The sequence below is a fragment of the Nomia melanderi genome, chromosome 7 (genome assembly GCF_051020985.1).
Source record: "Nomia melanderi isolate GNS246 chromosome 7, iyNomMela1, whole genome shotgun sequence".
Taxonomy (NCBI): Eukaryota; Metazoa; Arthropoda; class Insecta; order Hymenoptera; family Halictidae; genus Nomia; species Nomia melanderi.
The window spans coordinates 16,667,344-16,694,348 of record NC_135005.1 but is presented as its reverse complement, the minus strand read 5'-3'; the positions used below and the strand labels follow the sequence as shown (position 1 = coordinate 16,694,348).

General features: G+C 50.4%; 1 protein-coding gene across 2 annotated transcripts; it reads right to left on the bottom strand.

Moving 5' to 3' along the window:
• Positions 1-258: 258 nt before the first annotated feature.
• Positions 259-16,910, bottom strand: fw (CUB and Sushi multiple domains furrowed). Of its 2 annotated transcripts, XM_076369450.1 has the most exons (22): positions 16,001-16,910; positions 9,594-9,711; positions 8,786-8,844; positions 7,768-7,977; positions 7,260-7,355; positions 6,561-6,683; positions 6,311-6,474; positions 6,013-6,139; positions 5,240-5,389; positions 4,971-5,147; positions 4,673-4,852; positions 4,473-4,591; positions 3,974-4,208; positions 3,725-3,898; positions 2,960-3,139; positions 2,636-2,881; positions 2,379-2,558; positions 2,116-2,289; positions 1,750-1,929; positions 1,565-1,673; positions 1,287-1,469; positions 259-1,195 (listed from the first exon to the last, which is right to left on the bottom strand). In XM_076369450.1, exons 1-22 carry the CDS (start codon positions 16,053-16,055, stop codon positions 1,090-1,092), a joined length of 3,345 nt encoding a protein of 1,114 aa, XP_076225565.1. In that variant the 5' UTR covers positions 16,056-16,910; the 3' UTR covers positions 259-1,089. The 2 variants fall into 2 exon arrangements, with proteins under 2 accessions (XP_076225565.1, XP_031827988.1); XM_031972128.2 differs by lacking the exon at positions 16,001-16,910 and having other exon boundaries at positions 9,594-9,707.
• Between the last annotated feature and the right edge of the window lie 10,095 nt (positions 16,911-27,005).

The window sequence follows — 27,005 nt, the reverse complement described above, 5'->3', positions numbered from 1 at the left end:
AATTTATTTGAAATGTCAAGAAATATTAATAACTCTCGGATCTCTGTGCACTCGTACCTTGCAGTAGACACCATAATACATGTAACGCTTATAAATCTGACAGAATGGTCCATATGCAACAGACACTTTCAGTTTTCAAGAGCATCTGTAGATTTTATTGCTGATGGTATGGAAATCTGTCCTTGTTGTTCGTATTTATTTTAGAATAATATTAACGTATAAAATGGGACTGAAAGACGTCGAGGTATATTTTTCATCTACATTTCATGACTCGGTTTTAATCATAGAAAAATAACAAGGTTCAGTGTTACAACAATGACAAAAAGTTAAAATTTTTTTGCTCGAACCTGAAGAACAGGGATACCTTAATCGGAATCAATTTCGAGATTCGTATAAATACTATTTTTTAAGAAACACTGATACTCTGTTGGAGGAACACGTCATTGGAGGTACCATAGTTGGAGCAAGTTACTCACAGCGAAATCATTGCCTTATAAGGCGGCACGAGGGCCCGATATAGTTGGCGCGTGTTTCGTAATCAGGTTTACGGTGTTCTCTATAAGTATAATTTCAACCAGTTACATTTTTGCCTCTTTATCCAAGCGAAAGGTGGTTCGGTTTCCCGAAAAAGCATACACACACACATCGCCGTGTAAAATAAAACAAGAGCATTGGTTTCTTTATTCGAGCAACCAACAAACATTCAAGCTTATGTTACAAGTACGCCACTTGAGATTTACAAATAATAGTTCTAAATTACGGGAACACTCTATATACATAATGATACATGGATTGAAATCTCGAAAAATTTTTCACCGCGTACAAACAAGCCGAAGTGACAGGCGAATCCATAAAACATCGTAACCGCATCTTTCATCGCCGCGGAAAGATCACGGGAATTTCGCGCGGAGTCTTAATTATCGCGTACCTCCTCTTTACTTATTTACATAAATCGGCGATGCGCCGAATATAATAATATAAATAAAGGCAACAATGTTTCGCGTGTCGTTGTCTCCCACTTCTCTGTCCTGTACATAAATATTATAATACCTGATTCTGGGGGACAATTCGAATATTTTAGTTTACAGGCTATCGCACGGACACGCCATTGATGGTGATGCCGTTTCTGTTTGAAACTGGTTCTGCCTCGTAATGTCCGGATCTCCCGTAATGTCTCCTAACGTTGGTGCCGTACCTTCGATCATCGAAATGAAAGATCTCGTTTAACTCGTAAAGCGATTTACCCAGCATATCTTCCGTTCGTCTCATTAAATTATCCTACTTACCCATAAGTGCTGCCACTTATGCTGTAAGGGCTGTCGTAAAGGCCATCCTCCGGAACATTTTCGTACATAGCGTTAGGCGTTCCATCGTTAAGCGTAGCGTAAGACATTACAGCGGCGTTCTGATCCTCCTTTCTCTCGGCAGCTTGCACGTTCTCCGTGTTCTTCACCGGCGTAGCTTTCCTCCTGAAAAAGGAACGTTACGTATTCGACGCAAGTTTCCCCGAGTTCAACGAATCTAGGCTTGAAAATCCAACTTATTTGTAGAAAATTGAACGTACAGTCTTAGGTAAACGAGTCCGATAATAATTAATATAAATATGATGACTCCAGCACCAATCCCGACGCTGGTACCCACGCCTTGCGCTTCCGCAACCTCGTTCGGCATGACTATCGAACAGAGGACGAATAAAATCTAAATGGCACACTTTCTAGAAACCCTAGAATCGTTAGAAGCCGCACTTACACTCGCACTTGGGTTCCTCGCCGCTCCAAGATCCAGTGTCCAAACATTTCCTCAGAAACGGGCCGACTCTCTCGAACTGCGGTAGGCAATGATACTCTGCGGTCCCGCCGTAGGTTGTGGTCCCGTTCACCACGATTACTCTTCCATTTTCTATGGGTCCGGGATGCCTGCACTCGACGGCTACGCGTTCCAAGTAATTTTTTATCATGACGGAACTTTCACGCACTTACAATCAATAAGTATGGTCATAGAAAAATACGTTTGCTACTGAATGCTATAAAAACCGTGTCATATACGTTTCATGGAATGTTGCAATCTCATCCTACAGACACAGTATCGTTAAAAAACAGAACGACGTATACATACAGAAACAGGCGGGCACGCTTCCGCTCCAAGAGCCATTCTGCAAGCACACTCGGCTTTCGTTTCCCTCCATGTAGTATCCACGTGGACACGCATAGTGGGCAATGCCTCCCACGCTGTGCGTCGAAACTTGCGTGGACAGTACTCCCTCCTTTCCAGGATCCTTGCACCTGATTTCTATGGGCGAGAGAAAACATTCAACGTTCCAGCAGAGAAACGTCACAGCGATTATGTACACGCTAGGAATATTAGTGCCACACAGGTACCTTTACAAACCGGCGTGTCACTGCTCCAAGTGCCGTTCTCCAGGCACAGTCTTCTGGCGAATCCGTCCAGTTCGAAGTTACCATCGCACTCGTAGAGCGCAGCTGCCCCGTAGTAAGTCGCGTTCGACGTGAGCGTGTACTTCCCGTGTTGGATTTGCTCGGGCTTGCCGCAATCGACGTCTGGAAAACAGTTCTCGAATCACTCTTCCGCCCAATTCGCCAGCCGCTCGAACGAAATGGCACCCCGAGTTTCTTACAGACACATCGCGGAACCTCGCCGCTCCACTTCCCGTTGTCCTCGCACGTGGACAGAGGTTCCCCGACCACTTTGTACCCTCTCTCGCAGCGATACTTGGCGAGAGCGCCGATTTTGTAGGAAGTCGCGCCGGTGTTCGAGTTCTCCGGTGTTCCGGTGCGAATCAACGTCCTCCCGTACATTCTGTCGTTCCCGGTCACCGAGAGGATCCCGTGCTCCGCGTAAACGGGCTCCGGGCAGCGGATCTCTGCAACGAGCGCATTCTAATCAGAGTCGCCCATGCGTGAACGCTAAACGATCGTGAACGCTCCGAGTATCCGGGTACCTTCGCACTTCGGAGTCGCGTCGCTCCATTGACCATTGTCCAGGCAGTATCTCCTCGTCACACCGTTCAGCCTGTAGTTCCTCGTGCAACTGTAAGTGATTTCGCTTCCGAGATGAGTTGTACCGTTAACGTATTCCACGGACCCGCTCAGCACCGGCAAAACTTTGCCGCACTCCACGTCTGCGAAACGTCAAACTTACTAGGGAAGATAACGCTTGCATCTCGAATGCGTTTCACTCTGCTGTATTCTGCGAGTCTATGTCGCCTAATGCTTCATCATTTTCGCACCGGTAATTCGTTTGTTCGACATTTCCTTATATATATTCGGGTTACCACTTTGTCAGGAATGTTTTTAGATTACAGAGCAGTACAAGGAAATGATAACTAGGCTAATGCGTTTCTACTGTTTAATTATATTTATGGGTTAAGATAGACGAGAGGAATGCAATTAGAGAATAATTGAGTCGCTTAGAAATCGAAGTCCACTTGCTTGGTATTTCTTGATTTCTCTGAGTTTTAATGGAGTAAATGACATTCTCTTTAGTTATTCAAGCATTCACTCGGTTCTTCGTTTTTTCTAGATTAGAAATCCCTTCTTTTTATAGCCTCTGAATATTTGATATAATAGTTATGCATTAAAAACCATGAATTTTCTCAATTTTCATTTTCTGCGTCTAACCGTATCGACTTCCGAGCGACTCAATTATACGTCAACTTCTCGGAGGAGTGTTGAATATTACGAATGAAGCAGAACAGCCGGCTTACATTCGCAAGTGGGCACTTCTCCGGTCCACTCTCCGTCTTTGCCGCACGTGTGCCTGGCCTCCCCTTGAAGCAGGTATCCCGCTTCGCAGTGGTACTCGATGGAACTGTGGACATTCAAATCGTACCCGACAACGTAGCTTCCTGCTGGCACCTCGGGTTCCTCGCACGTGATCACTGCGTTAAAGAAATAATTGAACGTCCACTATTTCACCGGGATCGAGGTCAATCCATAGACAGAGCGTCACTCACACTCGCACGACGGCGTATCGTGACTCCATTTCCCTTCTTTCGTGCACTCCTGTCTCGCCTCACCGACCAGCCAGTAGTCCTCCAAACACGAATACACCGCCCAGCTTTTCACCGTGGTGGTGCCGTTGATCAAGGTCACGGAGCCGAATTCGATTTGAGCGGGTGCGCCGCAGTCGACGAACTTGCATTGGGGAGCTTTGCCCGACCACTCTCCTCCGACGTCGCACGCGAGAACCTTTCGGAACCCATTGCACTCGTTAACACATGTACAATAAAATGATTAACACGTTGAGCGCGACGTCAGTCTCTGAGAACTGACAGTAGATGTTTCGTTTGAGCGACGCGTGAAACGAACATGCTATTCGAACTGTGTAATTCTAAGGGATCTATCTTTTCCCTGTAAGAAAATCAACAGAAAATCGACTCCGCGTTCAACGTGTTAAGAGGGCAGATAGCTGCAGGCATCCCGAAAGAATGATCATTTCGAAAAACTGCTCACATTATCACCGAACAAGATAAAGCCGTTTTGGCAGGAATAAGTGGCGGTGGATCCGGCTCGCCTCCCAGTGGTCGTGACAACTCCGCCATTCACCGGCGGCGGTTCTGGGCACCAATCGACTGGAAAATAGGGAACGTTAAACATCACGCGGTACGTTAATCGTCGCCGTTCAGTCGGTACCACTGCCGGTTGTTCCGTACATAAGCATTGAGGTTTATGTCCACTCCAAATACCGCCGTCTCCGCATCTGCGTCTCGCGTCCCCGAGCAACGTGTAATTCTCTTTGCAGGCGTAATCGGCGAGCGCTCCGTGCGTCGTTCTTTTATCAACCAGCGTGATGGCACCGTTCTCCAGTTCCGGCAGAGGGCCGCAGTCGACGACTGGGGACATCGAAGCAACGACGTTGATTATACGCGACGCGATTGCAAATCATCAGCTGCATCTTCGTCAACCCTGCAATTATGCGGCTCGCGTCCAGACGCGCGCGATTAAGCTTACATTTGCAGGTGGGCGGCTCGCCGCTCCAAAATCCGCTTGGCTCGCATACCCTGCTCTTCGAGCCGATCAGCATGTATCCGTCGGGACAGACGTACTCTATGCTGGATCCTATGGTCCTTTTCACCCCTACTATCGTCGTGTTCGCGGATTTCTCCGGGCTACCGCAGGTCGGTGGTCCTGGAACCATGCGTCAACGAAGGGGAGATCAGATATTCTTACGGTGGAAACCACATTCGTGGCTCGTTGCGCGCGTATCGGTCCGCACTCACTGCTCTGACATATCCAGTGCAAGTAATCAAGGTTGCAACCGACGTCATTCCAAAGCCAACTGCGACCGCCGTCCAGCACCACGCAGTTTTGCTCGCCATTGTAATTGTTCGGCTGGTCCTTTCCCCAGGAAGGTTTTTGCACGATCTCGCCTAAAAACATCGATCGCGTAACCTTTCGCAAGCATTCCCGAACAGCCCGATCGCCGAGTTTCTTTTCTTATAGATCCAGAAACGTTGGTCAGCCGATTCTAATAGGTTCATCGCCGAAAGTCCCACGATCGGGCGCGCGATGTTTTCGTCTGGCCGGCGAACGCCAGACGCAACAAACGATTAGCAGAGATTATACGTTCGAGCAGACGCTCGCGGGTGTAACTTCCCGTCGATTTCCCCACAGTGGCAACTTTCACGTTCTATTTATTAGCGCGTGCGATTGCGCCGACAGTCGGTCGCTCCGCATTCGACCGCGCCGAGTTGAACTTCGATTTCGCGGAGCACGACGGTCAGCCGATACACCGGTTTCCGAACGATTCGGACTAAATGAATTCGTTTGCGGGCAGAGCCGTGATTACCATGTAATTACCATCCAGTCCGATCGATTCGGGTCTTCGGATCTCAACCGTCGTTGCTCAACCCCGACAGCTCCGCGACCCCGTTCCCATGAATACCGTCGATAGGTAGATAGATCGTGAGAAGGGAAAAGAAGTCTTTTGGCCGTAGTCAATGGATAATAGGGGACAGCCACGTCAAAAACGAAAGAGTCATAGGATACTCACCGTCGACCCATCGCCACGTTCGCGCGGTGATCAGAGGCTCCTTCTGCGCGCCGATCCAAACCAGCTGCGTCTTCAGCTTGTCCTTTCGCCTCTCGAGATTGTTCAGTATGTACACCGACGCGGCGCCCTGCAACCGGCAACGTTGAAATCAAATTCACGCGAAAGAAGAGCCGAGGAAAAGTGTAGCCGTCGAGATAAAAAACTGGGAAACGCTCGCGTGACTCGCAACTTTCAGATGCGTGTGAGAGTTCTATGCCGATGCGGTTGTTCGTTTAACGAGCGAAGGGAAACGTAATACCTTGAAGCCGTGGACGAGATCGCCGCCCCTCGTGCGGCAGTAGTTACGAGCCTCCTGAAAGGATCCACCCTTCTTCACTACGAACTCGTAACAGGTGGAATTGAACGCTGCCAGATCAGCGTCAGCTGGCGTCCCGGCGTAGGCGCACCTGTCCGTCGAGAACTCTGCGGAAAATCGGGTAGAACTATTCTACAGGAATATATTTGACAGACTGCCAGGCATCGTTCGCGTTCTTGAGCCCTCGACTTACCGTCCACGGCGAACACTTCGACCTCGCAGAGGCTCAGGCTGCCCTCGACACCGACCAGCTGTAGGAACACGTACTGACCGATCAGTGCTCTGGCGCAGACGAAGGTCTTCGTGATGCCTTCCTCTGTAAGAACCGATCGCAAGATCGGAGGTACAGTCGGAATCGCACTTGTTAAAGCTTTGTACTCTAAACTTTCTCCTTAGAAACATCCAACGTTCTTCGATGATGGATACACGATATTCTTTTAGCGTTCGAGTGGCAAGTTTCTTCGATATACTGCGTAAAAGTGGCAGTAGATTCGTTTAAAACCGTTCGTAGAATCAAATGAAGTTTATTTATTCGTCTTCCGTCTATTTAGTTTTGTTATTGCCTGTTTAGAAATGGAAGAATAGAACGATTGCACCATTTAGGTTCGTTTACGTGAAAATAGAAAAGCGTCAGTCTGTTTCTCAGCTGAAACGAAAGGCGATCGCGCCGCTTGGTATTCTTCGACCGTCTTTTAGACGGACCCGTGGCATTCAGACGGTTAAAACGAACCGGTGGGAGAACACGCTTAAAGCGTGAACTGACGAGTTTTAAGTTCCCCCGTATCCTTGCATGAATTTTCGCCGCGAGTCGCTATCCATCCCGAAACAACGTTGAATGCATAACAGCACCCCGAGTTACTTTTAACGGCTCAACGACTCGCCAACTGCTTACCGATCGTGCCGGGAAACCAGGCGCACAAAGGGTTCCGTTGCAACTCTGCGCTACTATTGCCGACGCGTATCTCGATGTCCTGAAGGGGTTGATGACCTATCGGGGGCGAGAACTTTCTCAATTTCGATTCGGACAACCCAATGTTCGACGAACGGATTAAGGGACATCGATAGATTGACTTCCGACCGAATGAAAGAAGGAAAACCGGCTTTTCCGATACAAGGAAAAGTACATTGACTACTTAGATGTCCCTTAACACTGTATCCACGAAATCCGTCGATATCACGGATACCGAATGTTTTAAACATCATTTAGTAACAGTTTCAGTCGCTTTGCGAATACACATTGTACTCCAGCTTCGAAGCTACAATTTTCTCGATCTGTATAAACGAACACATAGTTTTCTAGAAACAATAGATCAAAATGTAGAATAAACGTCCGTAAATCTATCGTTGATCTATGCAACGTTCACATTGGGAGATCGCGCAGGTGTAATTGGCGAATTTACCGCAGCAACCCCTGGTCGTCACTCTGACGACCTTTACCGAGTACGACTTGAGGAGGTCGACCTTCCACCAAGGGCTGGGCTCGCTCTGGGTCTCCGTGCACCTCTTCCCGTCGTGTTCCGTGCTCGAGTCTCCGTCGTTTCCGTGACTCGCATCTCCGCCCCGTACGGTCGTCGACTGATTGGTCGGTTTGCGGAAAGCGACGTTCGTACCTGTAGCAGATTTTCCATGTTTATACCCCGCGACGGTCCGACTGCGAAACGCGCAAAAAGAATGAGCCCCGGGTTTCGATTCGACGCGGCGCGAAGCAAATTGTTCGGAACCGAACGACGCCGAAGAAAGGTGCTGCTGGCCACGAACGGCTAACAAAACGGCCATTAACGGCAGGATGCGTTTAGTAATAGGGAGAAACGATTATCTGGTGTCGTACCCGGTTTCACCGAGTCGCACGTAAGTACTTAGAGTTTCAGAATCTTCCGGCTTCCAGGAGTTTCCGCATTCTCGGCGACAGCTCGTTCAAAATGATTTCCGCCGGCGCGGCGCGGCGAAGGCGGTTGCAGTTTCAGGCGACTGTCACCGAGCGGAATCCCCTCGGTTGCGTAACGTATCGCCGGCGCACGTTTTATGGATCTATCAAACTTTCCTCGGCCGGCACTCCGTCCCGAATTTTGACCAAGTAAAAGTGAAACTTTTCTTTCCGTGCCGCGGCGCCGGCCGGCGAATAAAAACGAGGCCGCGATCGGGAGCAAAAGGTCGATGGTATTTCGGCGCGCGAAATCGCTTTCCATCGAACGCGCGGAGGAAAAGAGAGACGTCGTCGCATTTTAAGCGGGAACGGTTGAATTTCTTCGATAGCGGAATGCAGCGGTCCCTCCGCGTACAGCGTCGGCGAGCTTCGAGGAGAAAGCTGCGTGAGCGATCTCGTTGTCAAGGAAGACGAGCGATCGAATCGTGCACGGTGCCGCGACCGGGGAATTACAATGCGCCGCGGAAAGATTTCGTCTTTGGTGGAATGCTTACCGCAGAATGGTAGGTCCCCTTGCCATTTCCCTCGGGCGTTGCACGTCAGGCTGCCGCTGCTGTAGAACCAATGGCCGGATGAAAACGATCGGAATGCTTCGGTTCGCTGTAAACGACGCGCGACGAGAGATCGGAACGTGGACACGCGAGCAAATATCGTCGATCATACGAATTATATGAAAACGGAGAAAGTCCGTAATGGCGGTCAACAGTACACAAACGATCGTCGTCCCGCTCGGCTGCGACCGCCACACGCGTTCCCGTGCATTTCTCGGAGTCAAGGAAAAAGAAATTTTCCAAGTGCACCTACGCCCGTGCGGCATCGGAACTGTAAAATAAATTCTAATGCACCGTTCGATACGTTCCTCCGCCGCTTTAATTCCAGCCGATGGTCGGCTGTCACGATTACGTGACTCGCCTCGCGAATCCACAGCTATTTAGCAATTTCGAGAGTAACGGTGCCCGATGATCAACTTAATGGAGGACTCCGCAGTGTTGTGTAAATTACTTGTACACAGTGAACCGACGTCTAACGCGGCCGACTTCGATAAGGAATTGCGACGGCAGCTCGTAGAAAATTCGAGAGGTTCCGTTCGTTTTGCTTTCCGATCGACAGACTGAACGCGATCGAACCGTATTCGGAATTGGGCCGAGTTTCCGTACCGATAAGCGATCGTCTTTGCGGCTCGAGACTCGTTTCAGCTGCATAGACGCGATCAACGCGCAGTCTATATTTAACCGATATGTTGATTCTAACGTGGAAAGAACGTTCCAGAGTACGCGTGTTTGCGGCATCAATTAGACTTACCCGAACAATTCGTAGCCGGTGTCGCAGGTGTACGTCGCCAGCGCGCCGGTCGCCGTGGAGTCATCGGACAACGACACCTTGGCGTTCATCGGTACCGCCGGATGACCGCACTGCAAACCTGTGTTCAAGAGAAAATGACATCTCTCAATCGTGACGTTTCGAAAGCGGCGATCTTTCTGACAACCAAGGGTTCATTAATCGCCGGATCGTTCGGCGTTGCAGTGGCATCTTAATGGTCGAGTTAAACGTTGCTCGAATGAATAACCGAAGCCCCATTTCTCCGACGCCATTACCGCGGGCAGCGTATTTCCTAAGGCAAATGGAATCGGTTGTTGCCGCTCGCTGATCCCAATATCCACCGAGCAAAGGAAAAAATTTATCTGCCAGCCGACGACAAAGAAATTTTACGACTTTCGCGGCGAACTTCGCGGAACCATCGGCAACGGCCGCTGACTCTCGACAATTAAGCGCGCAGGGAAACCTGAGTAATTACCTGAATCCGAGACAACGCGCGTTACCCCCGACGATTCAGCGTTTTACGATAATGCGGATAATGGGATTTTTTATCGCTCCGCCGATTAACGCTTTTCCCGTTTCGTTCCCACTTCATTTTTCCCGACGCTCTTTGCGTAAGACGAGTGCCGCTAACGCGGCGGCAACGTGTCAAGGGCGCGTCTGTTCCACCGTAAAAACGCGCCGATCGCCGGAGCCTTTCGTTCGCGGATAGACGTAAAAGTGAATCGAACAATAGGCGCGACATCGGCCGAGGAGAAACCTTCGGCGCTGTCCCACGCGTCCGCCATTATTAGAATCGCGCGGCTCGAGGAATTAGTCGCACACCGTGGATTTCCTATCGTCCGCGAAAGGATCGGAATTAGTGGGTCGAGCGGAAGATAGCCGTAAAGCGATGGAATTATGGAGGGTTTCGCGCGTGCAAAACGGGCACCGACGAGAAACTTTTTCCCGGAGTGAAAAGACCGCTCGGATGTCGATGGAAACCGACGATCCACGTACATGGGAGCACGTGCCCCTTATAATTCGCCGTAGAGGCGAGAGAAACGATTCAGCTTCTTTACAGCGGCATAAAAAATATTATAATATATGCACGTGCACGCAGACGCTTGTCCATTTCGCGTTTTACGAGGACATCGACCGCGGTTCTTCTCTCTTCGGCCGAGAGCACACGCGGAAGACGGACAAAAGGACAAACTGTTGCAAGGATACGTGACTCTAGATTCCCACTAGTATCCGAGGAGGTTTGTACCATCGCGGAGATTCAGCGTTAGATTTACAAGCGGAGGAATGGCCGTCTCGCGTTCGAACGAAGATTTCCAGCGCGGCTCGCGGAGATACGCGGATACTCGTAGCTGATAAGCCGTTTGATCGTCGGGGACTCAAGGTCGTCTATCAGGATAAAAGTAGGCAACGATAATGGCATGCCTCGCGGAGCTTCTCCAAGGGTGCCGGAGGAGCCGATAAAATCTGCGGAACGATTAGAAGAGGAGCCAGTTCTCTCGACTCGCGGGATAGCGTTTCCGGTGATGTGCTTCAAGGTCGATCGCGAGCGGTTGGCCTTTGATTTTCGAGTCGACGCTCCCGACGAGCCTTATTTGCATTCCATCGTTAGGCTCGCGGAGGTAATTCCTTTGAATCCGCTAGCCGAGAGAGCCCCGTTAATTTAAATACGGGAGACTGCGCGCGTTGAATCGCGGGGTGAAAGCATCCGTTGTCTCTTTAGACGGCTCTCGGGAAGACCCCGTTTCTCGTGGGACACGGAGTTACCGTTTCGTGCGAACGGGTTAATTAAGCCTAGTGTAAACGCGTTCAGGCTCGCGCGTGCTACGCGCCGCCCAAGTTCTCTCGATTCTTTCGCGGCTCGTTCTTCAATTAGAACGGTTTCACCTTGCATTAATAACACGACTCGACCGCGTGATCTCTCACTCCGCCGGAAGACTAAGTGAAATTTATTATCGCTTGTTCGCTCGATTTTTAAGCGCGATCAATCACTCGAGCGAGCGCAGACGTTAACCTTTAGCGGTCGGAGAGTTTTCAAGCTTCTAACGACTCTTTCCGCGAAAAGAAAAATGTTACGTATCGATTTGTGCTTGGTAGATTAATCGAATTACCCGTTAGCAGCTTTCGATTGTAGATATGACAGCTCGGAGTCGCCGTTACAGTGGAATTCACTCGTTGTAATGAGTTAACGGCAGGATTAAACGCGAGCAGAGTAATGGCGGCGCGACGCCGATCGGCGTGAATGGATCCAGAAAGCCCGAGAGTCGAGAAATACAGGAATTCCGGTTAAGAGTCAGCGCGCGTGCATGTGCGTACGCGTTGCTAGCTTTAGCCTCGAGTCTTTGGCATTCGCTGATCGCTTCGTGGGTCTGGGTCACGCGGTTACAAAACTTTAAAGCCGAAATAACGGTACGTCACGGAGCTACTTCGGGTCGGGATTACTACCGGTGAAGCGTGTCACGGTACAGTTCTTGGTTTATCGCCATTTTTCCGTGCCCGCCTTCGATTCGCGTTCGCGGAAAGATGGCTCGTTAATCGTCGGCTAGTCTGGAAGTCGTTCGTACCTCTGTTTACGATCCGATCGTACGCCGCGTTAACGTTCTTTTAATTACAGTAGAATTTCTACGACGCGATAATTACCCGGCCGCGGCTATTTTTATCGATCGAGCGTTTCCGTTTTGATCGTCCGATTCAAACCAGTTCGGGGAACGATCGGGAAAGACGGTTGCCAGACGTCACGCTGATACCAATTACGGGCGGAGGTGTTCGATCGTCGCTCCATACTTTCGATCGGCTGACCCGCGGCGAATCTTTTGCAATAATCGTTACAGGCGTGCATACAATCTCGCGCGGGGGGCACGAGTACGCGTGCACGTTCCAGAACCCGGACCTGCCATACCGCGGCGATATTGCACGTACAGAAGCGATTGTCAGGAAGTTGGAAAGTGGGCGTGTCTGGTTGCGATCTATCTCGCAAAAAAAGGAGAGATCGATCGGCAAGAATACAAGCGTGGCTATTCAAAGATCGATTCGTTCTCGAATTTCTTTCAACTCCTCCAGGTCTAAATGGTACCTTCGAGTCGTTCGCGCGAGTACCCCCTTCGACGCGATTTATTTCTCGATCGTGATCGACGGCTGGTTCGCCGGCTGCTCGAAGACAGCGTCCGAGATGCCGCGGGACCGATAACGCTTTTTTCCCGCGGTCCTCCCGCGCCGCGATTTCCGGCGCGATCGTAAAGACAGGCAGAAGGATGTGCGATCGTAACGACGGATATTACGTGTTGTCGCGTTTACGTAAATGCGGCACCACCGAGAGCGAATTTTACTGCCGCCTGCCGGGCAGCAGTAGGCCACGCGGGAAGAACCGGTTGACGCTCGTCGTTCGATTCGACGAAGAGGATTCCAAGGAACGCCCGATCCCCGCTTCGGAATTCGTGCCACTTCACCCGCCAATTTCAAATCGATCGGCCGTTATCGGGACGAAGCATCGAAGCGTGTATCGACTCGGAGGAACGTCGGGCGAGTTTCTTCTTCCGTTTCCCAATCCGTTGTACTTCCCGTCGATAGGACAGCACGTGGTGCGTGCGACGCGCCGCGTCGCGTCGTCGCGATCGGCGATGACTTGCGACACCTTGCATCGCGCCAGGAACAGAAAACACAGCGTCGCGAAAGGTGTACTTTCGTGCGATTGTCTCGCTGACAGGTATACAGGCTGACGCAAAGTTGCGGGAACCGTTTCTCATTACCGCGTATTCAGTTTCCAGTCTCTTAGCGAGAGGAAACGCGCTCGGAATCCATTTACTAAGAACGAACCGATCGCGAGGGGTCAGCGCGATGTTTCTCGCTTAGCCAACCACCGCAGGTTCTCGGTGCTTTAGGTTCTTTGAGGTGCTTCCGGAGGTATTAACGAGACCGACCTCCGAGCACGAGTACGTGACACGCGAAACTCCGAAGACCGTTCCGGACTTAGGATTGTGTAACCGTCGGCAGCGTGGAATTGCGCCCAGGCGCGTCGCGGCGACCAAAATACTCGCGATCGGTCGTGCATGCTGATGGCAGCGCGGATCGGCGACGTACGCGCCAGGAGGAAGCAGCGTGCGCGTCGCCGCCTCGAAATTTCACCTGCGTCGAGTGTCGAGGCCCGATCCCTGGCCCGTGGGCTGCGTTTGCCGAGCGGCATAGGTTATCGCGCGTTTCGCGTTCCTCTGACAATGAGTCTAGCCAGACCCAGCCGGCAAACCCGCGCCGGCTAAATGTTACGACCGTCTCAGCCCGGCTCGATGGAAACGTGACTCGCGGCGGGTTCCGCGCGCGATTCGACACGCTTCCTTTTTCCTCCCGCGAGAAGGGAAGAAAAGCGTTCACCTAGAATCTCGAGGACGCTTTTACTTCCCCACCTCGGCGCGAGCTCCGACGCGTTAGCACCGGCCGACAGCTCGCCGGTCGACCTATCCACCCTCTATCCTTCTCATCTACCGTTCTTTTTTTCGCGAGTCCCTGGAATCGGATCGTACCGGAGCCGTGCGAACCGACCTCTCCCACATACGCGTGCCTCGAGATCGCTCGCTGACCATTCTATTTACGAGACAACCGTGGAAACGACGGCTGGATGGAACAGTTCTTGCCGGTTGCGTTAGCGCAATCGAGTCCGCCGCTCGAGCCGGAGGACGAAGGCGCCGAGGTAGTTGAAATATCACCGGGGAATCGAAAATTACACGGCGCGCGGTCTCCGAGCGTGGTGGTTCGAAAGGAGCCTCGAGACGCGAGCGCCGGGAAAATCTGCCATCGCGATGGAAATTAAATTTCTCCGGTTAGTAAATACTTGACGAACAGTTGGCTGACCTTCCCTGTGAACCGTTCCCGCTGCCGGGAACTTGCCAGCGCAGAACAACGAGCAATTATCGTTCGCGAACGTATCATTTTCTAGTAATTGCCCTAACGCCAGAGACACGTCCTTCCTACGCGTGTTCGCTGCTCGGCGCGAATGAAAGTTCGCGTTAGCAGCCGAGGAAGGGACCGCTGCTCTATGACGCAAACGGACCGTGGTGAATTCGGTAAAATTCTGTTAACGCGCCGCGATAGATTTGTCCGAATCGAAAGTACGTTGGGCGCGTGGCGCGGCAAAACCAGCGACCGGCAAAAAATGAAACGGTGTCTCAGGAAAGTGGTCGTTGTCGGTCCACGTGTTTCCCCGCCGGAGTTAATTGTATATCGGTGTGCTATTTCGCCGAGATTACTCCGGAGGTGTTATTATGCGTGGCCGTTAACGCGTGCAACGGAGAAACAGTGTTCAAGCTATCAAGGTGTTTCATGTAGGTCAACTAGGAAAATAAGAGTTACAAAAGGCAAAACTCGCTCCGATCGACTGGCTGCGCCGCGCGGCGGCTTGTCTTGCGCCGCGCGGGACTCGTTTCGCTGAAATTAAGCCGATCGAAAATACACGTCTGGCCGGGGAAACACTGAATCGGATCGGACCGAGTGGCCGACGCGAAAACCGCCGCCCCTGTCAGAAACGGAGGGACGCGAATTCACCCCGTTTCCGGTTTCACGCTCGGCGAGTACGTCTTCCACGGTCCGGCGCGTTCGCCGAAACGCGATTCCTGTTTCGGCGAGGGGTCCCGATGCGCGATCGACCGCCGCAGTTTTTATCCTCGATTGTCCTTGGCCGAAAATAGCCGGTCGCTTTCCTTTCTGAGGAATGGGATGAAAAAATCGGACGGCATTCGCAAGGTTTAGGCCAGGCGAAACGCAAAGCGACAGGGGAACCTGCGCGTTTCATTCGAAGCGGATACACCGGGTGACCTCGAGACACCAGAAAATCCGCGTGGTAGAGAATCGAGTGGGCGGTACCTGTTTTGCGCGCCTGTATTCCTTTCCTCGACGCCGGGGACAAAACCGGGTAACAGACGGAAAATAACGAACGACCGTTGGATTTGAAATTTCGAGACGTTCACGAGCCGGTCCTTCCCGGCGTCGGTGCGACCACGCGGTTCAACGGACTTCGAGACATCGAGGGATCGCGCGCGGTGAATTGATCGGGTTCGCGTTAGACGGAGATACCGCAGAAATACCGAGCGGAGAGAGAGCTGGGTTCTCTTGTCTTTAACGAGAATTCTCCCGTTCCAACGGAACAGGAGAACGCGTTCGCCTTTCCAACGGACGCGAACGTGCAAACACCTCGTATACACCTCGCTCGTCGTATTTCCATAAAAAATTTCAATATCTCATTATGACGCCGTCAGCACATCGACGCGCGCGCGCGAATCGTTCGAATAGTTTGCGCCGTATGAAACGAAACGCACCGCGAACGAACCGTATGCGCACGAGCGACGATTGGCCGGCCGATTAATCGAGGTGCTGCAGCGTCGGAGAAATGGCTCAAAGATACGTGCCTTCTGCGCCCACGACGAGGATCCCCAGGAGGGATAGGAGAATCTCTCGCGTCATCCTCGATACGTCGTTTTCTGGCCTCGGCGAAAGGCGGGATCACATTGAAAACGCACTAACTCTGGCCGCGATCATCCGCGAGCACGATACTCGCTACCGGGGAACACTATTTATCGCGCACCTCGGAAACTTTCACGAGAAGTTTCTTTGTTCGGCGCGCGGCACCGATGAAAACTCGTTTCGACAGCGTAGCTCTCGGCCTGTCCGTCGATGCAACTTCGAATGTTCACAAACGGGAATGTTCGCGACGACGTTCCGCGCTCGAATTCCCGCGAAGACTGGACCACGAACGACCACGAAAAAACCGTTCCCCGCCCGCACTGTTTACCGAACGATTCTTTGGCCACCGTATGCGATCGAGGACGATCGTCCTTCCATCGTCTCGATAGTTGTCCCGACGCTGGCACACTGCTCGGCTATTATTCACGGTGATTCTTGCTCGACGGTGACATTCCTTCCCGATTCTTCATGACTTTCGGCTGCCGCCGTCGTTTCCCTCGGCGGGGTTCGAACGTGTTCGTCCAGTTCTCGGAGAAAAACCGTTGAAAAATCACGACTGCTCGAGCCGATTCGCGGAAATATCGATTCACCTGTTACCGGGGACCGTTAAGCGCGACTTGCGGACGGCATTTTCGCTGGCCGTTTGGTCGAGTGTCGACCGACTATGACGATCCGTTCCCTTCACTAGCCGTTCGTCGAGTGCCACGGGTCTCGGGTCCCCTGGTACTCCTTCGACATTATGAAAGTACGGTGTACCTTGCTGCACGTTGTACCGTGCATCCAGCCGGGCTACTACGGGGGAACCTACACTCGGCTACGTTCCTCCGGACTTTTCGCTTTGCGACCGGCAACGATGAATAGGTGTCTTGCATTACCGGGACCACCTTTGTCTCGTTTCGCCTGTATCTTTTTCGTTCGCCTCCCGACGACGATGACGTTACAGGGAGGCTCTCGCGTCTTTCGTGTAACGATGATATCCCTACCGTCGTTGCACTTGCAATCTTTTGCTACTACAGATGGATGAATAAAAGGGACAGTATCGTACCTATGAAGTAAGATATCGGTGATGCAAGCGAATGACAGTATGGACGAAACTCACTGCGAAACTCGCGCAACGATAGAGTTGTTAGGCACACGAGTCTGCGTCGAGATCGAGACGATTGCTCAGTTGTCCGCGAACGCGATGCATTTTTATCATACGCTCCGCTAGCAGATACCGCACGCGTATCCGTAACGCTTCCAAGGTGAGACGATTAACATACGGTCGAGTAGCTGCGAGAACTTTTACTCGAACGCGATTAGACTCTGCGGGGAGCGATTGATTTAGAAGCTAATTACTTCCTCCTGCGTAACCAGCGAGCATATATGAATTTATAGAGTTGCAGGGGAATCGCGTCGAATTGAAATCCTCCGATAATTTATACGCGTGTGCGCTCGATGCGTGTGTTCCGACGATTAATTTCGCGTTAATAGCCGATGCTCTAGTTTCCTCGGTTTGAAACGTGGTCGACACCGGTGAGTCCAGCCATAAATCTCCGAGCGAAGTGCTACAGGTCCGACCTTTTTGTAAGGAGAATCGTGAATTTCCGCTGATCCTCGTGTTTATCCTTATTTTATTCGCCGTGTTACGGTAAATACGGTCTTCTTTACGCCTCGCTTATTTAACAGGTTCGCGGCGGACCGAGGCGGTACGCGAAAACGAGCCCTGCGTCAGCTGCCTACGTTCTGGCAACTCGTTCCTTTCAAAAAAAGGCACCGGCGGCCGTGGTCAGTGACGACGAAATGGTTCCCGGGCTTCGAGACCGCCGCGAATCAGTGACTCCCATTCTTGATGTGCCCCGGACACCTGCCCGCGAGACTCTCTCCCGCCGTACAGCTTGAAAAAGGAACGCGTTGAAAGCGTATTTTCTTCCTCATTAGCGGCGCTGGTTGAATTACAGCCTGACCTGCTTAGTTCGGCGGATTCATGGATTATAATTCGCCTCGTAATGCGAATCTAGATGTGCCGCTTTTCTCCGGTTCCCCTTCCTCTCTCTCGCGTCTCGATTCTCCCTTCTCTGTAACGCGCCGTCGTTTCTTTACAGGTAGAAAGTAAATACGGTATACATATTAATCGATATGAATGCCGTTGATTACATTCTTTCGCGGCGGTTACAGCAACACTGTTCTTCCACTTAACCGTATCCCGTCCCAGTTTCTTGTTTTCAACGTTCGAAATTCTCTAAACAACAGATATACACGATATTTCCTCCATATTTGATCCATCACGAGAAGATCCTATTTCACAGGGACATCATTCGTGCGTATTTCGCTGCATAGAATCTGTCTGGAAAGCGTCGTACAACCAAAACGGTACCAGCGAGATATAGACAACGAGTACACCCTGGTAAGGATGCGCTAAGGCCCGAGAAGGTAATTTGTCTTTCCTCACAGGCGAGGAAATAATTACCGGAACTGTAAATCAAAGCTAATGGCGCTTTTGTGCATATGTTTTGCACAAAACACGGGGCTCGTTCATTGTTCCTAGCTGTCCGACACGTTCGGAAACATCCCCGTTTACGGATCGGAGTCGGGGAAACTGCAAAAGGATATCAAAACGTAGGGTGGCGTCCGGGAAAAAAAAGGTTGAAAAACACTGCTATAAGGTTACACCGACTTTACCGTTAAGCCCCTCCCTTCTGTCTCTTACCACATCGACCTCCCCACCTGAGTCACGATGTCCCTCGCGCGCGATCGCGTTTCCACTCTGCTCTCGACCTCTCCTTTCCTCTTCTTCCAACCTTTCGCGGTTATCCTTCTCCGTCGTACAACCTCCATCCTTTCCGCTGCTCGCTCTCTGTCCTTTTCCTGTTTTATCAGCGCTCTACGTCACCGGTACAAGCACGAGCGCCCGCGCCCGCGCGCGCGCGCTTAGGCCCCTTTCACCTCGGCGAGCCTCGTGTCTTCGTTTCGATTTCTCAAAGAAACGAAAGACTCCAGAATTCGGCCGATCGCCGAGTAGATGAACGATCGAGTTGAAGAGTTCACGAGAACACCGCTGATGAACAACCCGGTTCGATCGAGCTCGTGCTGGCGGAAAATTTATGTGGATATTTTGCTTTTGTAAATCATTGTAACGCGATTCGTATCTTGCTTTCTGTTTGTTTTGAATTTTTTAACGTCCGCTCTTCCTTTTTTGCGGCTGGGATATTTGTATCTTGTAAGACCGATGATTTTGAGAAACCGTTTGTCAACGTGAAAGTCGTAATTACAAATTAAAATGAAGTAAAGGGGTCGTGTATCCGTTTTTACTGGAATAACGCTCGCCGCCTTTCCGAAATGGCATTGAAGATCATCAGATAAGCATTGTAACATTTTTTCAACGGGATTAATATCACTGGAGTAGTCAACCTTGGTACTTAAAAATACAGTGCTCCAAAATGGATGCAAAACAAGAATGTCCTTCCCAGTCCTTTCTTTGGTCCTTGATCAAGAGGCTTTAATGGAAATCACGTAGAGGACAATTGTTGCAGTTGCCGCGTATTGTTGTCACTTTATTATAAGTGATTATACGACAAATTACTATCAATACACAAATAAATTTTAATAGGAAACGTACCTAGGACACAATAGTGCCCAATAATTTTCTAACTTAGTATTACGATCGATTTCAATTGAATCCTTTCGTACTAGCAACAATGTTTATTCTATATACACAGTTATCGATGACTATAGATCTTTGTTAAGTTCATAGAATATTCATATTTCTGTTGAAAGTATGTAAGCAGTTGTGCGTCACTATATTCGTTGGGTTTCAAAAGTTTCGCCCGAGTTGATACGTACCCAGTACAAATGGCGACATCTAGTCGAGAAACGGTGTATTAAATACTCTGTTCAAAGGCATAAGCGTTTTTCTATAAAATTAAAGAAAAAGATATTAAAAAAGCAACTGTCAGTATTTTTAATTGCATTTTAATATGCTTGGTTAATTTTGTGGATATTTTGCTTTCACCCAAGTGACAGTGTCACTTTGCAACTTACCTACAGACGTTATCGATGATATAATATTTCAGGCTCATGCGGCATGGTAAATTAGTAAGACAATTTTCATGTCAACCGGTCAACAATGTAATTTTTATTATCACCAACTAATAATTAGCCTCTGAAGATATACATGTTGCAGTCTTATATAGTTCAGTGGTTGACCGTTCGATTTGTATAGAGTGCACTAGTGCATTAGGGTTTGTTGACATCGTTGACAGTATCGGTATTTCAGAACAATAGGCAGAATATACTGTAGGTATTCACAGTTGGTATATATCCTGAAACTTCCGAAAACTTAACAAATGGGAGAGAAGTGAAACTTTTGACTTAGCTTCATTTCGCATAAAATCAAAGTTTACCAGAAGGATTTTTTGAAACTCTAAAGTTACGATACGAAACCATTTTCATATCACTCTCTGTCATATCGACTTAGGCTGGCTTTGCATGGCAGCGCTATAAGTGATGGGAATTAGAATCAAAAATATTGAACTGCAGGCTTAAGCTTATGGGAATTTCAGTCTTCGTACTATTTCGGTGTCGCGCTCGATGTTACCGATAAAACAGGTTTTTAGGTTTATTAGTAAGAATTAATTAGCTGTATACTTCATTTCTGCTATAAGCGTTTTCACAACTTGGCAACGACAAATGCATGCGGCAGGGATATTTCAACTATGGGAGTAGCATTTAGAGAATATAATATTGTACAAGTAATTTCCATTGATTCGTGAACATAAATCTTATACTCACTTAAATCGCAATATTTTTAGTTAAACGATCGAAATATTTAATCTTGAATACAATATTAAATTGAAATACAGTTTACGAAAGTCGATAACTCTCTAACACGAATGTTGCAGAAAGAAAAATTAGGAGAGTCTCCAGAGAAATATGATATTTTAATTAGGGGTGGGTTCGTGCGGTCCCAAATATTCCACAGCAACGAGCGATTTCTTCGAATCCCGAAAAACCGGCCGAGGAAGCGATTATAGCGCGTCGAAATTAATTCAACGACGTGTCTTCTTATCGAGACCGGAACAGGAGCGCTTGTACATACGGTGGAGATCCGCCCCAACGTGGTCCACCGTCGTCGAGGAGATCTTAACGAGGCGGTGTCCGATAAATTTAGCTCGAAGGGGAGCTACGGACGCAGGATGTGACGCGTTAATTTACTTATCCTTCCTCGAACTCGCAAGAGTCGAGCTGTTGCGAGCGTTAGTTTCCCGAAGGAAAAAATCTGTCGACGATTCAGATGCATCGTTTCACGACAGTTCGCTCTGGCTAATGGAAGAGCTGTAAACCTAATCTACTAATCTCATCAATTAGTTCTGCTCCGAGGATCGTGCTCCTTCATTCTCCTTCCCCGCGTGTCCACGATTAGTATCCGATAACGGAATACAAAAATATCCTACCAATCGATCAACAAAAATGATTACATGACACAACGCCATTCAACCCAAACTACCATCTGCATTACATAAAAAACTCTTCACAAGACGGACTCTACCCCATCGCACAAACACAGAAAAATCAGCATCCAATTAACGGGTTCTCCGAAGGTTCCCGAAGAAAGCTACTCTTCGCAGGAAGAGCGCGTGCGCCGGTCTGGGGGGTGAGACTCCGAGCAACCCGCAATTCCGAAACACATTCACGCGCAAAGTATTTCCAGAAAGGATCGGTATCCATCTCCGGGAATCCAATTAGACAACTTTTTCTCAAGATTCCGTGGAAGGGGTCGAGGAAATGGCGGGCATAAAATCGAGGAAAACAGGCGGTCGCGTCGGCGGGAAGGGGCGTGCGTGCAGGCGAGCACGAGGTTCCGCCTAAAATAAGGGCGAGCTCGGCCGAGGAGGCGAGCGGAAACGGATTCGAAGAAAAGTATACAGGGGTGCGAGCGTCGGAAGGGGGCGGCGGTGACGCGAATATCGAGATTGGTTCGGGGCGGGGGTGGGGGGACGTTAAGGAAACCTCATAAATATGTCGTCGGCCCGGTAAACAAGGGCACGCGAAGTCCGTACAAGCCGCGCGTTCGTTCGCGTGCCGTACACACGGCCGGCGTATTATAGGAGCGTTCGATGTCCGCGGTCGTGGTCGTGGTCGTGGCCGCGGCCGGGATTTAAAGCCGGCAAATTTATCGTCCCGCGAGGAGGCGGACAGAAGCGACGAAAGGGATGAAACCGTTACGGGGGAAGGGGTTGCACGAATGGATGCGACCGGGAGGCGGATGACGAAGGGGCGAGCAAAACGCTAGGAGAGCGAGCAAGAGGAAGGACCGGCGAGCACCGAAAACCTCTGCCAGACGACCGAAAACCAGTCGTCTCGAATCCCGCTTCCCCTCCCGGCCTGGCCGCGATTCAACGACCGTTCCGACGACCCTTTTCACTCCGGTTACCGTTCTCACTATCTGCGTCGCGTAGCCTACCTACGGAATTCGCGGCTCTTCCCCTAGATCGAGCGGAGGTCGATCCGTTAACCCCTCGGAAGTTTCATCGTTTTATTCTATCGGACGAAACGGTGACTGAGTCACCTACCGAGCGCGAAGAATTAATCGTCTAAAACAATCTCCGACGGATTAGTTCTCGTACACTCGGTAGCAGTTCGAGAACAACAGGAGGAACGTCTGTTTCCGCGAGTTTAGAACGGCTGAATCCTCTAAACTCGCGGTCGAGCAGGAATACGAGTCTAAGAGGAAGTTAGGACACGACGGAGGCTCGGCGGTTTCGAATAAAAGAGCAAATATTCTTCGGGAAGCTCCGGTACAGAGGAATGTGTACGTCGAGCCGCGTGTTTCGTGTCGTTTGCCATGCCGCGCGGTGCGCCAGTGGTTGATGCTAAATCCAATTTCCGGGGGATTCCTCGTTCGGTATCGGCCGCATTATCCCTCCCCGAAACGAATCCCGGCGAGTTTAAGAAGTCAGAGGCGAAGTGAACTCAAAAGCACCCCCTCATTTTCGCTCATACATAATGAAAGCCGCGGCATCGCTGGCAATCTACATCGAAAGCGACTTCATTCCGGGCCCTTCTCCTCCGCTTCCTCCCGTATCCACTTGGCCGTCGGCCGACGCGAACTTCGATAACTTCGCCAGTCTACGCGGAACAATATTTATGAACGAGGACCGCGTTCGAAATCATCGCGGGACGCGGTGGGGCGCTCGCGCGCGCGCTAGGCGGAACGGCTTCACGGGCTCGGTAATCTGCCGCGACGCCTGTCGTATTTCTCGCCGGATAATAGATACTATAAATAACGGGGCTGATATTGAATGAGAGAAAAGTGGGAACCGGTTGCAATATTTTCAGCGCATCGGCATGGCTCGCGGCTCGGCTCGGCTCGGCGCGCGGAACGCAACGGCCGGCCGGCACGGCGAGCGAGCGAGCGAGCCGCGCGAGCGGAACACCGCGCTGCAACATTTCGAATATAAGTTAGCCGGATATTGTCCGGCGCGGAGCGAATGGTAAGGGGCTTAGCAGCTCTCTAGCAGCGGCCAATATGGTGGTTACACGAGGATGAAACGATATAAATCCCGAAACGCTTACAGTTATTGCAGATCCAACGTAATATCCACTCGAACGCCGGCCGACCGGCCGGTTTACGTGGTAATTCGCCGATGACAGCGTCGCGATAAAATGAAATCGGTCTGCCGGCTTTTATAACGGCTTCGCAGGGTCGGGGGCTTCCCCGGAAGTGCACGCGAAACTCGCCGGAAAGAAGATGCGGGACTTCTGTGTAATCTGAACAGGATTTTTGTCATTTCTCCTTTGGTTTCGGGCGAACATTTCCCTTCCACGCTATCGTTCCCTTGGAATACACCGATATACACGGTGCTTGCGCGGATCTTGGAAGCGTGTACAGTTGTCGAGATGGTTTGCGGCACCTTTTCTAAAGGGGACTCGACGCCAGGAAGTCCAGTCGCTTCGAGACAAGCGTTGCAACGGCGCACACTGCATCGCGAAGCTTACTAAACTTCGTATATATTCTTCTATATAAACCTGCATCGCATTATCTGAATAGACCACTTGCAAATGCACTCGGAATACTCTGCGACCTGCAAAATCAACTTGCAACGTTCCGTCTCCGAACAGCTCGTTCGGTATACTCGAAAAGAGTAACTATCGTGTACTCTCGTAAATATAAACTTTCACTTCTGTCAGCGCGGTCGAACCGCTAGGAGAACCCAACCGCTAATGCACCATCCGCGAGAATCCACCCCATTCGACGGTAAAAATTCCTCGATCGAAATCCATCCGCGCCCGGCCGATAGACACGGGTACCGATAATCGAAGACAGACACTCCTGAAAAGGAGGACGCGGCCGTGGAGCGAGTCGAGCGGCTCGGAACAGCGGGCTCCGTCGCTGTTCTCCTTAAAGCCGGCCATTATTCTCCCGTTTCGTTCTCGTAAGTCATAAATAATACGCGACGATCAAGTTTTCGCCGTGCAGCCAGCCGACGGCGAGAGGCATCGAGGTCGCAGCCGGCTGCGAAATCCTCTCGCGGAAGACGGAGCGGCTCCGGCGTCGAATCCCCGGCGATCGCGTCGAGTGTCGCGGCGCCGAAGATACGCGTCGTGACAAATCTCATACGGTATTCATGGAAATTGCGTATTCATCAATGAGACGATCGCTCGCGCTCGCTCGAGGAGGAAAAAAGGTGTTCGCCGCGCGCGCGCGAGCCGCGGCCTCCTCGCCTGCTCGAATATTCGAGCTCTCGCCGGGAAGCGCGTGTTCCCGAAAGGTTCCGGCTGACGCGGGTGCACGCGCGTGTGCGTTATTTGAGTTATTTCACACATGGCGGCCGATCGATAGGCATCCCATTGCATTCGGCCAGACCCTGTCGATTCTCCATCCCTCGCGCCCCACCGGCCGAGAACTTTTTGCCGCGCCACCTCCGACGCGCGTGTCACGGGATACGCACGCAGTCATCGAGAGGGTGAAACTAATGTAATTGTATTTTTGAGGTCCACTCGGCAGACTATTAATAGGAACCCCTTTCTCGCGTGACGTTATTAATGTAGGCCGGGACAAGTGCTAACAAGCGTGACTAAACGGGCGAACGTAGAATAGTTTCTCATCTGCTTTATGATCGTAGCTTCTTCGACCCCTTGCTCCATGATTTATTAGTATGATCTTTATACGAGCACGATCGATGCGAGTACTGTGTCATTAATAATTTATTAGATAACAGGAAAGTAAGATTGAAGTCGCACCGTCGAGGAACACTGATAGATATATCGCTAGAGACTGAACCACGCTTTTCTACTTTTATGCGAAAGATCTGCATAGTTTCTTTCATTTTCAAGGTGATGATAGAAATGAGAATAAATATTAAGACGATAGATAAATACGTTTAATTTAATGGCAAGTAATGGCTAAGTGGCACTTATATTTCCTAAATTCAGTTTGAAATCTTTGTCACGAATCCGACGCGATGTTGTAGGTCAGAGGGTTAATCTCTACCTTCGAATGCAGTTCGAATCGATGGACGAACACCTTTTTCCTCGGTAATTCGTTGAAACGACATCGCGTCGAGGAGTGACACCATGAATTTTCGTTCCCCGTTCGGCCGGTGCGCGTCCGCCACGCGAAAAATCTGCGAGCACGCATCGCGGGACGGCGAGTGTCGCGATCGGTCGATCGTTAAATTCCGATAATCGGTTGGCCGAATTAAACGAAATTTCCATTTGGCGTGTGCGCGCGGCGTGGCCGACGGAGCGTCGATCCTGCGGCGGGTGTCGTCGGGCCGCCGCAAAATGAAAATACGATGGCTGTCGTTTACAGACACGACGGGCCATCCACCTGGACGTGATACGCGAGCCGGTATAATTAATCCTTCGCGAACAAAGCCCGCGTTATTGTGTCCCCGTAAGTTGTGACAGTAAATTACTCGTCAAGTCTCGCAAAGAGCAAACATTTCTCTCTGTTAACCCCTCCGTTTCTGCGGCGAATCGAAATTACTTGTATCCGCGGGGCTGTAAACGGTACGGGACGAACGTCCTACGCGGAACGAATGATCTACCTTAATGAAACGTCGACCCAGCGATGTCCTTATTACGCGGCAAACAAGATTCCTGTGTTTCGTTCAGCCGGGTATTACGATTCTTGGAAGCTTCCGGCTCGGCTCCGAGACGGAAGAATCGGGACGCCGGGAACTTCGTGCGTTTCAACGGAGTATAATTAACGGAACTTTCTTTAACCGTCGAAAAGAAATGAACGTTACTCTTGATCTTTAGATTATCTCGTCAAAGAAGCTTCCTTCCGCGTGGATCAAACTACGCCGTGCGTTAAACTAAAGATCATCTCCCGGCGACGTGTGGTCTAACCGTTTGTCGAACAAACGAAGTTCATTTATTCGTCCTAATTATTCATTTGCAGTTCTATTACCGCCTGCTTAGAAATGGAATTCCATTGCTCACATTTAACCCTTTGAACTCTGTGGGTTCCAATATTGCACCACTTTTAATATAAAACATTTTAACGAATCTTAAAGGAACTACCCCAAAATTATTCGATTTTCCACACATCCAAATTTTGTTGCATTTCTGATTTTCGCTAGGAATGCTATAAAAGTTAGTTGCAGTTGCCGATAGATTGCAAAACAACCTGGAGTGCTAAGGGTTAAGAAGCTTAGTACGCTTCGAGCTCTATTCGAAAGAAATCCTAGCACGATCCACGATCGAAATGCTAGTAAACTATAATCTCCCCTACAAGTCTGTGGCCATTACGGAAATTTCGTCGCGTCAGGAAAGACTGCCGCGAATGGGTAATCGATGGGCTCTGGTAATCAATCCGATCTTCCGCATCTTATCGCCGCGGCTCCTCGGCAATCTACAGGTAACCGAATCCGACGGACGTGTGGAGGCATGCCGATCCATTAATTCGCGCATCGAATGCAGGCACCCGCGCGATTTCCCGCCGCGCCTGGCTGGCCCTTAATG